The following is a 13,846-nucleotide window of genomic DNA, read 5'->3' on the forward strand; positions in this document are numbered from 1 at the left end:
TTACGAAATCTACATTATCATATCTTCAGATCTCGTGTTTTATGATGGCTTTTAATTCAACCAAGGACTAATAAATGAACGGATCTACTTCAAAGCCACAGCCTGCAAATGCTTACTTTTCCTTATTTCATGATTTTAGAAAGGTGCAAGTAATGACTTAACCAGTAAAAGGTAGAAAGTGTCATCTGGTATGATAAACACTTGGTCCATAGTTATATTGGAAACTAACATGAGGCTGTCATCTAGTGGTTTTTGGATCTGCGGGTCTAAATAGTAACATTGTTCTAATTTGTGGTAATCCGTCCACTTCTCACCCAGATATCGAAGACTATATATATATATATATAGTGATGGTGATATATATATATATTTAAAATGTTGTAAATCTCTTTGAATGTTTTGTATTCAAGGGGTTGAGTGATGGAGTACCCATAAGACTGTTAGAAACTGTGGACCCCCCTGCAAGTACTTTGTTGTCTGTGGCAAGAGCTTTATTCCTTAGAGCAGTAGGCATTTGCTTAATCAAATTTAAGTCTGAAAAAGAAATGTTTTTAAGCAGCTAAATCTTCTACTTGGGTTTCACAGAATTTATCTTTTATACTGATGTGTTGGGAGAAAATACCTAATAAACTGAAGAGGAAAAAAAGGAAATATTTGGCTCTTTATAGCATTCATATGAATGGTTAGGTCAATTTAAAGTAGATAGTATGCACATAAAGTATATTTCTGTCTATAGTGTGTGTATAAACTATAACTAAAACTAAAAACAATTACAGATAAAAACATACATATCAGACACTGCTGTTTGGATAAACCAAGATATTTTAAATGGATGCATGCCACATAGATATTTTGTGGGGCAAGGCACACTGTTCTTGTTTCCAAACATAGAGGGGTAGAAATATGGACAGATAGGTATAACACAATATGTGTTTCTTCTACTACTACTGATGGGATGTGGAGAGGTACTTTACATACAAAATATTTATGAAAAAGTTTACCATTATGGCCGGAAATGTATTTTTTTGGGGTTTAGTATTGCATTTCCCCTTGTGGTTGTCTTATATGCAGAGTTATCTTGCACTTGACGGATTATTATTATTATTATTATTATTATTATTATTATTATTATTATACTAACAGCGTTGGTAGATAATCAATTTCGTTATTTTCCGACCAGATTTAAAGTGCAACTCAGCCTGCATGAAAATAATCTATTCTAATCTAATCGTCCCTTATCTTTTTGATGCAAATACAGTTGTATCCCCTTTTCAAAATCATTAACGCAGATTACATAAACAAGTGCCACCTGACCGAGAATATATTTACAATTCAAAATGTCTTTTAATATAAAAAACTAATCCAAGCTGGGAACACACAGCGCGGGTTGGTGGTTTCCGGGGTTTTTTTCACAGTGTAACACACTACAACTTGCTGAAGATAGTTTTTAATTCCACAGATGGAGGTTTTTGGCTTTGATTTTGACGATTCCGTATTTGCAGAAACCCGAGATAGGGTTGCAGTTACACTTTCTTCTTACAAGGCGAAATACTGTGAGCCAGAGGTGAGTATTCAAAAGGCTACAGTACATTTCACGGCGTAGAGAAGCTCGTTTGGTGCGGACACATGTTCAGCTCGCTTGCGCTCTCTGCACGTCTCACACTCGCGTTCGCGTTGCGCACATTTCCGCGGTTCTGCAGGATCCCGCCGATGCCATTGGTGGAGCCGCGCAGATCCGTGTTGAACTGCGGACATCTGCGCAACAAGAACACGCCCGCCATACCGTCAGAAAACCTGTCCAGCCAGGCTGCCCCCCAAACCATGACTGTCTCATTTTCAATTATTAGAAAAAAAAAAAAAAACATTGTTAAGGAAAAGGTCAAGATGTCTGAACGGTTACTAGATATCTGTTTTAACGCATAAAACCGAGTGTAACACCTTCTGTTGCACAATAATAAGAAAAACCTCTTTTTATGACATGCTCTTTTTTTTTTAATGTTGCAGTGGTTTTGTGAAGAAGTCAGCACGGACGATGAGCTTGAGAAGCAGAAAGTGTTTAAATTCAGAGCAGACCTGGCCTACAGACGGCATGACTATGAGGTAACTGTGGGGATTATGTCCTATAAACCTGTGCTGGTTGTGCAAAAACAATCAGTCCCTGTGATCTGAGCTGAAGAATGGGGGTGCAGAGGAAGCTTCATTCTTGAATACAGTCTGTTCATTATTATTATAAGGATTTGAACCTTTTAAGTTACTTCATTTTAGTGTCCTTCTTTATTTTTTGAATAAAGTAAAACATATATTGGTGTTAAGAATACACTTTTCTTATGTGATTGGGCCACTGAAAGTGAGCTGTTGCAATGGAGAATGTTATAGTCCCTTTTCCTATACATGAGATTTTTCCTTTGTTTTCCAGAAAGCTCTGCGTGAATACCTGAACTGCTTCTCTCTGGTGCCGGACAGCAACATTGCCATCAGGCGCGACGTTCTGGAGAGTCTGTCTCGGTGCTACTGTCGACTGGGCAGACCGGAGAAGGCACTGGAGATTGCTGAGCAACTGGTAAACCCAGACAGTGGCGTTTGTGGATCGATCTGTTTGCTTCTATGCATTCCATAGGATGTAACTCCATACTGAACTAAAATGAAACTCTGGAAAGCTAGCTTCATTTCTTGCAATATCAATAAGGATTTATATTTTACTAAAGAAAAGAAGAAAACATTAAATTTAAATAGTGGTTCATAGTAGACCTACTGAAGAATAAAAGTACATTTTCTTTTTCTCCACAGAGGAAGGATGCCACAAATACGGGCCACCTCTCAGCAGTGTTAAACCTGCAACTGACCCTTCACTGCAGCAGCGGAGAGCTGAGGAAACAGATCTCTACTCTGCAAGATCTCATTTCCCTCATGCCTTGCAACCCCTGCCACTGGAAGAAATTGGGAATGGCCTACTTGAACATCTTCAAGTCTCTTCCCTCCTCTGGCCCAGCAAGGACTGCCACAGTCAGTCCTGCCCGCCCTGATGGCTGTAATGGAGTAGCAGATCCTTCACAGCGGCGCTCCAGTGACTGTCTGGAGGGTGTAAGCATCGCGGGACCTTATACTAGACATGGAGAGGAGGAGAACCCAATCTCTGACAGCCACAGAGGAGAGCCGGAGGTAAAGACCACAACGGAAGAACAGGGGAATGAAGAAGCGCAGGACGTCTGGCTGAGGGCCTGCGTTTGTTTTGTACGATCAAGGTAATTTAAAAGTCAAAGCCTGGAGAGGGACAGCTGTGTGTCTCGCAATCAAACACGTGGGCTCGGTATTACTAAGGATAGTGATGAAGCAGACTCAGAATGGCAACACCATGCATACCCTCACAAAGTCCCTTTAACACAGTTCTTTTATCTTCTCAGCCTGCTGTTCAGGATGGTGAAATTCCAGCAGTCTTCCTTCGTGTCTCAAAGTAACAGAAGGGCTCGGGAGGAGATCGAGGGGGCGCTCCGCACATTGGACCTAAAGGAGGAGGTACTGCGTGTTATCACAGAGGTGAGCACAGAGGGGCCACACACAGTTACCAGGCTTGTTGAGTAGATTAAAAGGTTAAAAAGAAATGGCCTGATGCTTCAGTGCTTCCTCATGTAAGACCAGCGGTCCACAATGTTGAGCTCGACCCACTGGATATTATAAATATACAATTTCAAATTTCAAATCAATTATGTGAGGAAAAAATATTAAATGATTGGCTATTTCAAAATAAATAAGTAAAAAAACTAAATCACAAACCCTTTTCAATAGATTGCAAAAGATTCCTCTGCATTACCATTCATTCATTTTGTTGTTGTTTTGTTTAAATTAATCTCTTGTTTTGGGAGTGTTCATCATTCCATCCAGCAACTTAAATATTTGATTTGTCCTTATTTAAAAAAAAAAAAAAAAAAAAGAAAATCCCGTAATCGGCTTGAAGTCTGTCCTTGTCTGGTGTGCTCTGCTGGGGGCTGAAGCTGAACGTTTATGTTTGGTTTCCAGGTGATGGGTGAAGACCTCGTCTCTGAGAAGCTGAAAGAGGAGAGTCAGGAGACGGAGAATTGCTCGTCTCTGGCCAGTGTACAGGTGCCCTGTGAAACTGACTTTGAGGAGAGGTGGTTTAACAGACTGAAACGCATGGTCTTTAAATCTGGTAACCAAGAGCTGCTTAGTTACAGTGACACAAAAAAGAACGAAGGATAATTCCTTTCGAAAGGGTTTCATGGGATGTAAATTGGCTGACTTTGATTCTCATTCTTGCGGATTCCCATCTGCAAAAGCCTTTAATGCATTTTGGGCTGAACGGGCGACGGCACGTCCGTCTGGGCAGGTTGCGGTGTACTGAGCACAAGGCTCCGAACAAAGCACGGCTTGTTGTCTGAAAAGAGGCAGGCTGGTTGTTACGGTTTTAGATAGGCCGCTGTTTTCATTCCAGACCAAACAGCGGGTCTGAGGGAAGGGGACTGGTTAGTTGGGAGTCACTAGTTGAGATTCCATAGTGTACAGATAAAAGACCGCAGCCACACAAGACCGAAGAATACAAAGAAGACTGAATGACTCAAACCTTTTACATCTCAGTGCTTCTGTATTTCTCTGACTGACTGCCTCAAGGAATGAACTGCATTGGAGCATTTCTTTGTTAATCTTAGCCTCACTTATTAAGACTGTGTTGTCATCAAGGTCTCAGACAGAAAATACATTTAGAAAAAACCTGATTTAAATAGTTACATTTTTGTATAATCCTTCCTGTATGCACAATAGATGAAATTGAACTCTCGGTGGAGTGGAGTCCTGTGATTGGTCTGTGTGAGGCCACACTGATGAGGTCACAGCTCCTCCCATTGCATGATTATAATTAGAAAGTGGCCGTAGCTATTAACAAATTTAGTTTTTATTGCATTAACTATACCAGTTGTTTATATGAGCCTATTATGATGCATGATAATGTAAATTGTTTTACTACTATTTTAATAAAATATTTATTTTGTAACTAAATTTTAAACCTTGCATTTGATGTATTGTTATTTGACAAAATATCGCTATAGAATAATATGTACACTGTTAATAATGTTTTTTTTTTTTTTTTTTTTTTAATTAAAATAACTGAACAACATATTTTGATAAAGTATTCCTTTCCTGAATGGGACAGGTTAAAATAATCTTCCATGCCTATAAAATACAACTTCAGTTTTTCATCTTAGACCTGTGCAGTATTATTATTATTCTTTTGTGTGTGTTTGTGAATTAGATTTTCAAACTTTGATTGGGGACTGAATACATTTGAATCAAAATGCTTGAATGTAATTATAGTGCCAGAGTGTTTACTTCGTAAGCATGTATGTCTGCACTCCATATAAAGTAGGTTCTCTTTAACTTCTGGCTGAGTAACCCTTTGAAAACTCATGAAGACTGACACTTTGGCGTAAGTGCGGTCTTAATAAGAATTCAATGCATTAGGTAGCTGTCACAACTGAAAATGATCTTGTTGATGTGTCGGCAGGGGCGGGAGTCTGTGTGACTCAATTTGGAAAGAGGTTTTTCTCTTCCTACAGTTGTGTATGCAAAGCAGAATGGCTTGAGGCAGCAGTGCATTGTGGATGCCAGCTGTCTGACCACCCCTCATTTCACTGATGTGTTTAATGTTCTTCTGAAAAACCCAGGACATTTCCTGTAATTCGCTAGTCCACTCTGTTACTCTGCGTTATGATGGCTTTCCACTCTACTTAATCAAAAACATATTTATACACACAGTCCATACTGTTTAGATCACTAAGTGGAATTGCTTTGTGGCCCCCTATAAATTGAGATGTTTTTACAAATCCTAATCCAAAGTGTTGAAAATGAAACCTGTCACCAGATTGGGAGTGATCATTTTCAAGCTGATGTTAAATCGAAACCACAGAGTTCTCAAAGCAAGTTTTAAAAGGACTAATAATATTTGTACCGTTAGAACATTGCATCTGAAGGAAGTGGAGACTTGTCACCAACTAGTTTTCAGTTATCTCAACACTTTCTACAATGATGCAATGAAGTTGACAACCCCGAAAGACCTTAATTATCAAGCTTATGACAGTTGGGGTTTTATGCAGAAGGATGCACTGTGGATTATTCAGTTGATAATATTTCACTTTTATTTCACAATTATTTCTAACAATTTGAATGTACAAAATGTTGTGTTTTGCAATGTGTGGAAATATTCCAGATTAATCAAGTTTACAAATGAAACAATGTACAATTCATGTAAAAATGCTATTATAGAAGTGTATTGAGTTATGCAAACCATATATTTAAAAAATAAAATTAAGTTCAGTCTGACAATACCAAAACAAAGCAAAATCAGATTTGGTCTTTGTCCTAGGAATTGGAAATATACAAGATAAGGGTCTACAGAATACTAATGAGTACTAATGAGTAAATTCACTCAGATAAGGCCCCCTTTAACAATAAAAACGCTTGTTTTCAGTGTCAGAATATCCCCTTGTTTCTGTAGTACTTGCTGATAGTGTATCAGTTAAATAAAATAAAAGGATACAACTATTTAATCAATGAAATGTGTACAGGCACAGAGGTCAGATGTTCCCTGAAAGCCTGACATTACTAACACGAGACCTTTCACAAACTACAGTATTGGACAGTGTAATGTCATTTGACATTTTTACAAGAGCCAAGGTTTTGAAGTTTGCTTTTGATACCTTGCCGCACAACAGATTGGAGGATTTGGGCCAACTCTTCCTGGCCCTGTTCATCCATGAAGTAAACCATATAAAACATGCACATACAGGGTATTGCCACAGCATCAAAACTCCCTGACTTGTGTAAACGGCAGATTTGAGATTGTGAGAGCATTGTAATGAGGAATCGCAAAGCATCGGGTACAGCCTTGTTATAGACTGTTTAAAATGATCCATAGATATTTACATGGCTTACTAACTTCAAAACTATGCATAACATCCAAGCGTAATTCTAAAATGGTAGTGGCATTGTGGTGCTTTAGACTTACGTTGCTTCCATGTTTCAGTTTGTTACATGTCCTTCGACATAACACCTTCTTAAATAGCCCTCAAAACTAAACTGACAATGCATTTGTGCGCCTGCTATAAATAGAGCTAATAACAAGAACCTGTACTTTCCAGATAAAGCAAGTACTTTTATCTTATTGTGAATGAATAACCAAAACACTGTAACACTCGACTTGTGCTCCTAGTCCTGAATACTGATGTTTGTGCTTTTACAAGGTTGTGTGGTTTCATCACATAATGCAGTGTACTTGCAGAGTTATAAAAATGGCACTTGCATTTGTTTCCGTGAAGTGGTTATTAACAGCATTGAACAACACTGAACTGTTGTGTTTTTGTGCATTAACATGCTATTTTAATCCAGCCAGGTTTGTGCACTGCAACACAAATCGTACATTAGATACATTTTATTGTTATAAATAATTGATGCTGTTTAAAGGAAAGAGGTTGCTGGGAAACCTCGTATTAGTGCTACTGAATTCACATCAACACTATGTGTAACATCGCCAGCTATGTAAAGTGGCTGCAACAAATAATCCTATTTGGATCCAAGTTAGTTAGTGAAAAAATTATACACGCTTTGAAGCATCCTGATAGAGGTTTATGATCCCCTAGGTTGTTCATTTTTACTGTGGAAAGCATTAGTGCATGTTGAACTCAAGTGATCTACAAGAGGAAGTGGAAAAACAAGCACAAAAAGAAAATCTAATTCCATTGATTAAAATGACTGATGCATGCCTCCCTTCCAGAGACCACAATTAAGCACCTGTCTTATGATTTTATTATTCATTCATAAAATGGTGTTTGGGTCCAATTACATAACCTCTGCACTAATGTAATATTGCCCAGACATTTCTATGGCAATGTGCTTTATTGCCAAGCCACAGCAACAGGGCCCAAAACATATGAAGAGGATAATGGTCTGTGGCCTAGAGCCAAAAGAGAAATAACCCAAATCTTCATGATATTAACCCCAGCTATTTATGGTTCTTTTAAGTAAGTTTCTAAAGCAAACTTTATGCCTCATTTATTGAAGCCAAGCATTCCAGATTGTGATTTTTGGATTGCAAGTGCAAGGCAGTAGTATTTTTTGTCTCTTTTGTCCTGTTTTATATTTTAGTGTTGAAAGTTGTCAGTTGACTCCATTTGTTAAATAGGTTTGGATTGAATTCTTGTTTTGATGTGACCTAAAAACGTAGCCTCCATATTCGAACAGATCATGGTTGGAAAACAATTCAGCTTTTAAAAAACTGTTATTTGATCTTTATTTGAAACCCTACTAATCAAAATTAAAACAAACCACAGCAACAATTTGACATTGGTTGGTTATCTGTATCTTTTGTTTTTAGTGAAGGCCATTCCTCTTGTCATAAAAAAAAAAAAAGTCACATGACAGTCCTCTTTAACGGAGTTTAAAATGCGCAACAAGGCACATCATTATAATGCCCACAATACTTCATCGGGGTACAAAGCTGGATCCTGGTCTACGGTGGTATGAGGTCTGGTTTGTTAAGGTAGTGGAAACCTGACGTGAGCCTGGGAGTGTGGTTGGAGGGCCTCCCTGATTTCATCCCAAACATGTTGTTGAGATAGGGCCGTGTCGTGTTCCCTGTGGCGTAATCGCTGGAGTAGGACCTCTGACGGGCAGTGGGTGGGGTAAAGTTGTGCATCTGTGGCAGCCAGTGTGCCCGGGGGGATGCCTGGTAGGTCTGTTTGTGCCCCTTGGCTGCGTGTGGGGGTGTGATAGGAGGTTTTGGGTCTGAAAACCAGCCTGTTACTCCGGTGGCAGGGGTGTACTGTGGAGCGGGGCTGCTGCATCCAGATAACGTGACGCTGGGGTTTGACTGGGAGGTGACGCTGGGCTTCTGGGTCGTGGACAGTGGCATTTCCCCGGTGCTGTAGTGCGCTTGGGAGCCACTGCAGGGGAAGGCGCTCAGAGGCTTAGACATGGCGTAGAGCTGCCGGAACTCCAGGTCAAAGGGCTTCACGCTGCTTCCTTTGAAGAGCACTGCCAGGTTTCTGTGCACCTGCCCCGACAGCCACGTGAAGCTGAAACAAAAAGACGGAGAGGGTCTGAGCTGTTATTACCCTCCTTCCCAAACTCATGACAGGAAATTCTTCAAGCAGCCCTCGCCAAACCTGGGTTCAGTTTCACGTGACTGTAAAAGTCGGAGAACTTTTGAAGTCCAGTCATACATGATTCAGTTGCTCTTACGGTAAACGTGTATAGACTGAAGCTGTGGATTTACACTTCTCTCAACAGACTCCTTTCATAGTCCTGTCCACTAACTTGTTGCCATCAGAATAAAAGTCCCCAGTTTGTCAAACGTACAAGTAAATCTCCCCATGGACTTCTGTTACAAACCTGTAAGATCCAACGAGCACGTGGGTGCAGTCAATAATGACGAAGTTCTCCTTTATCTGACCAGAGAATTTCTTCCCAGACTTCGAACAGTAGGTCTCTCCGCACACGCTGCGGATAGACATTTTCTGTGGGAAGAGAGTTGGACATATCGGCCTCATATCACAGTTATGCATTATGATTTTATTTATCCAGATTTTACCCTTACAGAAGCCTTGAAATCACAAACAAGACTCAACAACAGGTGCTTGTCTTTTTAGCCCCACCCCCAAATGTATACAATTTTTATGTTGGTAGTCTTGTTAAGTCATAGATACAAAATTGAAATAAAATGCGGGTTACTGTGAGGTGGGAACTGTTGATCTGTAGTTTCTCGCACATTTCACTGAACAGAGACAGGTGCGTGTGATCAAGCAGCAGGTAGACGAAGACGTTGCGCTTTTTGGTCGCCTCCAGGATGTCACAGAAAATCTCAGTATCGCTGAAGACATCCATCACTATTGCCAGCACCTGCACACCAATGAGAAACATTGCAACAGATCAGTGCAGACTGAACCAGAAACACTGTCCTGCGTTTACATGACACTCCAATTACGGCCCCTGACAGAAATCCACTGTATACATGGTAGACCTGCGACAAACTATGTTGAAATATGGCACCATAGCAAAGCTTAATTAAGAAATTATACTAAATTAAAAAAAAAAAAAAGTATTTGATCCCCTGCTGATTTTGTATGTTTGCCCACTGACAGAAATGATCAGTCTATAATTTTAATGGTAGGTGTATTTTAACAGTGAGACAGAATAACAACAAAAAAATACAGAAAAACGCATTTCAAAAAAGTTATCAATTGATTTGCATGTTAATGAGGGAAATAAGTATTTGACCCCTTCGACTTAGTACTTGGTGGCAAAACCCTTGTTGGCAATCACAGAGGTCAGACGTTTCTTGCAGTTGGCCACCAGGTTTGCACACATCTCAGGAGGGATTTTGTCCCACTCCTCTTTGCAGATCCTCTCCAAGTCATTAAGGTTTCGAGGCTGACGTTTGGCAACTCGAACCTTCAGCTCCCTTCACAGATTTTCTATGGGATTAAGGTCTGGAGACTGGCTAGGCCACTCCAGGACCTTAATGTGCTTCTTCTTGAGCCACTCCTTTGTTTCCTTGGCTGTGTGTTTTGGGTCATTGTCATGCTGGAATACCCATCCACGACCCATTTTCAATGCCCCGGCTGAGGGAAGGAGGTTCTCACCCAAGATTTGACGGTACATGGCCCCGTCCATCGTCCCTTTGATGCGGTGCAGTTGTCCTGTCCCCTTAGCAGAAAAACACCCCCAAAGCATAATGTTTCCACCTCCATGTTTGACGGTGGGGATGGTGTTCTTGGGGTCATTCCTCCTCCTCCAAACATGGAGAGTTGAGTTGATGCCAAAGAGCTCGATTTTGGTCTCATCTGACCACAACACTTTCACCCAGTTCTCCTCTGAATCATTCAGATGTTCATTGGCAAACTTCAGACGGGCCTGTACATGTGCTTTCTTGAGCAGGGGGACCTTGCGGGCACTGCAGGATTTCAGTCCTTCACGGCGTAGTGTGTTACCAATTGTTTTCTTGGTGACTATGGTCCCAGCTGCCTTGAGATCATTAACAAGATCCTCCCGTGTAGTTCTGGGCTGATTCCTCACTGTTCTCATGATCATTGAAACTCCACGAGGTGAGATCTTGCATGGAGCCCCAGACCGAGGGAGACCGACAGGTATTTTGTGTTTCTTCTATTTGCGAATAATTGCACCAACTGTTGTCACCTTCTCACCAAGCTGCTTGGCGATGGTCTTGTAGCCCATTCCAGCCTTGTGTAGGTCTGCAATCTTGTCCCTGATATTCTTGGACAGCTCTTTGGTCTTGGCCATGGTGGAGAGTTTGGAATCTGATTGATTGATTGCTTCTGTGGACAGGTGTCTTTTATACAGGTAACAAGCTGAGATTAGGAGCACTGCCTTTAAGAGAATGCTCCTAATCTCAGCTCGTTACCTGTATAAAAGACAACTGGGAGCCAGAAATCTTGCTGATTGATAGGGGATCAAATACTTATTTCCCTAATTAACATGCAAATCAATTTATAACTTTTTTGAAATGCATTTTTCTGGATTTGTTTGTTGTTATTCTGTCTCTCACTGTTAAAATACACCTACCATTAAAATGATAGACTGATCATTTCTTTGTCAGTGGGCAAACGTACAAAATCAGCAGGGGATCAAATACTTTTTCCCCTCACTGTAGTTGCTTAAAGAGTATTTTATGTTGTTGATTGATTTTCCCCAATTTTGTTTATTTAATTCAAAATACTTGAATATTTCCTTGTTAAACAAAGGGTGGCTGTTTGTAAATATTATTCAGCCTGTGATGCAATATCTATCTATTCTAATAACCTTTTCTGAAATTATAATTTCTGTGTTGATGTTATTTTTAATTTCGGGTCTTATATAAACACAATTATATGATTAAAATGCACTGGCTCACTGACAGTTCATAGAAAAATGCAGTACAGTGAAGTGAATTTCTTATAAAAAGACAATATACTGTTGCTCCAACTGCACCAATATTTATTGTGAAGCACATTTAAAGAATGTGTTTATAGCCCACAAAACTGTTGAGACCTCTGTTGGTTTATACAGTGATTATTTTGCCTTTTCATTATCCTGTGAACCAGTCCTATTGGGAGACACTATATTTTCAGACCTTACTGCTTTTAGGTGTACTTGTTCGTTACAGCCAGTGTTATAATCTGGAATTCCCCCTGCCTGAGCTTTGACAATATTCCCATGCCATCAATACCCTCCAACTCACTCGCTCAGTTTTGACTAGTGCGCAGAATTACATTTGAGCCTTAAACACTCTGTAAATGCTTTGTTTTACTGGAACTCTAGCACCGAGGGGAGCTGACTTAAAACTTTACATTTGTTTCATAAGCTGGCTTTACTTCTGTCTCCCTGGCAACAGTGAGAACTGTGGGAGGCTGCGCAGCCTTTGATTCTGGAATGCCTTAAGAACAGGCGGTGACTCCATATCTCGCTTCAATTCTGCATTTAGTCTGACATTTTTGATTAATATGTTAATATGGTTCCAGTGGTGTTGGACCCCTCCTTTTTGCACAGTTGGAACGTATAAACTAATACTCTTAAGCTATTATAAAAACAAGTAGATGCATATCAGTGACATACTTTAAAATGACAGTTTTGTTTCTGTAAAACCTGATTCTTGACGTTTATTATCAGCCACAAGGAAAACGCAACTTGTCTGAACATCAGATGACCTTTAGACCCATGCCAGATACGTCTCATCTTGCTGCTGACTAGCTGTAAATCCCCCCTCTTTCTGTTACAAAAATAAAAGAACAAAAACAAAAGACAAGCAGTTACCATAGTAGCTTTGTTGATGTACTCGCGCAACAGGTCTTTTATGTTCCTGGATCTGTCCGTTTGGAAATAAACCTCCACTCGGGGTCTCCCTTGCAGATAGTAGCTTCTCTCCTCCATAGGCCAGCCATAGTCCAAAGCCGGGGCTTCACTCTCAGAGATGTCAGGGAAGTATGTGACAGATGTGTCAACAGACGGTGCAGTTACCCCCTGTACCTCCTCTGCTGGGCTCTCCCCGACTCCAGGGGGCTCAGTGGTGTTCCTCAGGATGTACTCTTTCTCGGCTTGGGACAGGAAGTCCACCTCCCCCTCCGAAACGAGCACTTTCTCGTAAGCCAGCAGCCCTCTGTCCAGCAGGGCGTCGGTGGCGAGCCGGACGCTCTCATTGTGGCTCAGGTCGATCTTGGACAGCGTGCAGGACTGGTATTTCATCTCCTGCACCCGCTTCTTCACCTTGCCCACCTGCTTGGGTCTCAGGTACCAGTTGACGGAGTGGCCCCTGCCCTCAGAGGTCATGGTGGAGCCTTGAAGGCTGCACTGTCTCCCAAAGTGATGAAGCTCTGTGCTGTGAAGGCACCGGCTGTTCAAATACAGTCACCTGGGCTGCCTCAGGGGGAAATTGTTGACAGTTGAGCGGTTTGAAAATGGGCGAGCGATGCCCTTTTAATACACCCTACCTGTAAGGGGTAAATACCAGCTGGGGAACCGTGAGGTGAATAGAGCTGTCAGATCTGCTCAGGAGTGATTACCCGCAGATAAACAGCTGACCTGTGGTTCCATAAGAGTTTTTTTCAAAACTAAAGGTTTTCTTATGTAGCTGAATACAGGCATTTGGTGTTCAGTTTATCCCCATGCTTTTATAGGCAGACTTGTTCCTGCTTGTATAACTCGTATAAGGGTCTGTATAGATGCATTTGACAACATTTTAAACATTTTCAGATTGTTTTTTTAATAACCAAGCTTGATATTTTAGGTTCAAGGAACATGCTTATTTAAAATTAGTTTTCCCCAGTCCATTACCACCCCTTTAAAGGCTTTG

At 40.7% G+C, this 13,846-nt stretch overlaps 2 protein-coding genes across 2 annotated transcripts; one reads left to right on the forward strand and one right to left on the reverse strand.

Annotated features, from left to right (window-relative positions):
* Positions 1-1,390: 1,390 nt before the first annotated feature.
* c18h8orf76 (chromosome 18 C8orf76 homolog) lies at positions 1,391-5,006 on the forward strand. Its single transcript, XM_066691067.1, has 6 exons — positions 1,391-1,564; positions 2,005-2,100; positions 2,417-2,560; positions 2,788-3,242; positions 3,402-3,534; positions 4,015-5,006. Exons 1-6 carry the CDS (start codon positions 1,460-1,462, stop codon positions 4,213-4,215), a joined length of 1,134 nt encoding a protein of 377 aa, XP_066547164.1. The 5' UTR covers positions 1,391-1,459; the 3' UTR covers positions 4,216-5,006.
* Positions 5,007-8,287: 3,281 nt separating this feature from the next.
* fam83a (family with sequence similarity 83 member A) lies at positions 8,288-13,332 on the reverse strand. The gene is made up of 4 exons (XM_066690757.1): positions 12,811-13,332; positions 9,733-9,900; positions 9,394-9,518; positions 8,288-9,077 (listed from the first exon to the last, which is right to left on the reverse strand). Exons 1-4 carry the CDS (start codon positions 13,321-13,323, stop codon positions 8,513-8,515), a joined length of 1,371 nt encoding a protein of 456 aa, XP_066546854.1. The 5' UTR covers positions 13,324-13,332; the 3' UTR covers positions 8,288-8,512.
* Positions 13,333-13,846: the final 514 nt, after the last annotated feature.

The sequence above is a fragment of the Amia ocellicauda genome, chromosome 18 (assembly GCF_036373705.1).
Source record: "Amia ocellicauda isolate fAmiCal2 chromosome 18, fAmiCal2.hap1, whole genome shotgun sequence".
Lineage (NCBI taxonomy): Eukaryota > Metazoa > Chordata > Actinopteri > Amiiformes > Amiidae > Amia > Amia ocellicauda.

What these genes read in the sequence shown, in the direction of transcription:
- fam83a (XM_066690757.1), bottom strand. Translation starts at nt 13,323, where the DNA reads ATGACCTCTGAGGGCAGGGGCCACTCCGTCAACTGGTACCTGAGACCC. An exon ending in ACATCAACAAAGCTACTATG is followed by an intron (nt 9,901 to 12,810) that starts GTAACTGCTTGT and finishes ATTGGTGTGCAG; the next exon opens with GTGCTGGCAATAGTGATGGA. An exon ending in GTGCTCGTTGGATCTTACAG is followed by an intron (nt 9,078 to 9,393) that starts GTTTGTAACAGA and finishes TTTTTGTTTCAG; the next exon opens with CTTCACGTGGCTGTCGGGGC.
- c18h8orf76 (XM_066691067.1), top strand. Translation starts at nt 1,460, where the DNA reads ATGGAGGTTTTTGGCTTTGATTTTGACGATTCCGTATTTGCAGAAACC. An exon ending in ACAGACGGCATGACTATGAG is followed by an intron (nt 2,101 to 2,416) that starts GTAACTGTGGGG and finishes TTTGTTTTCCAG; the next exon opens with AAAGCTCTGCGTGAATACCT. An exon ending in TGGAGATTGCTGAGCAACTG is followed by an intron (nt 2,561 to 2,787) that starts GTAAACCCAGAC and finishes TTTTCTCCACAG; the next exon opens with AGGAAGGATGCCACAAATAC.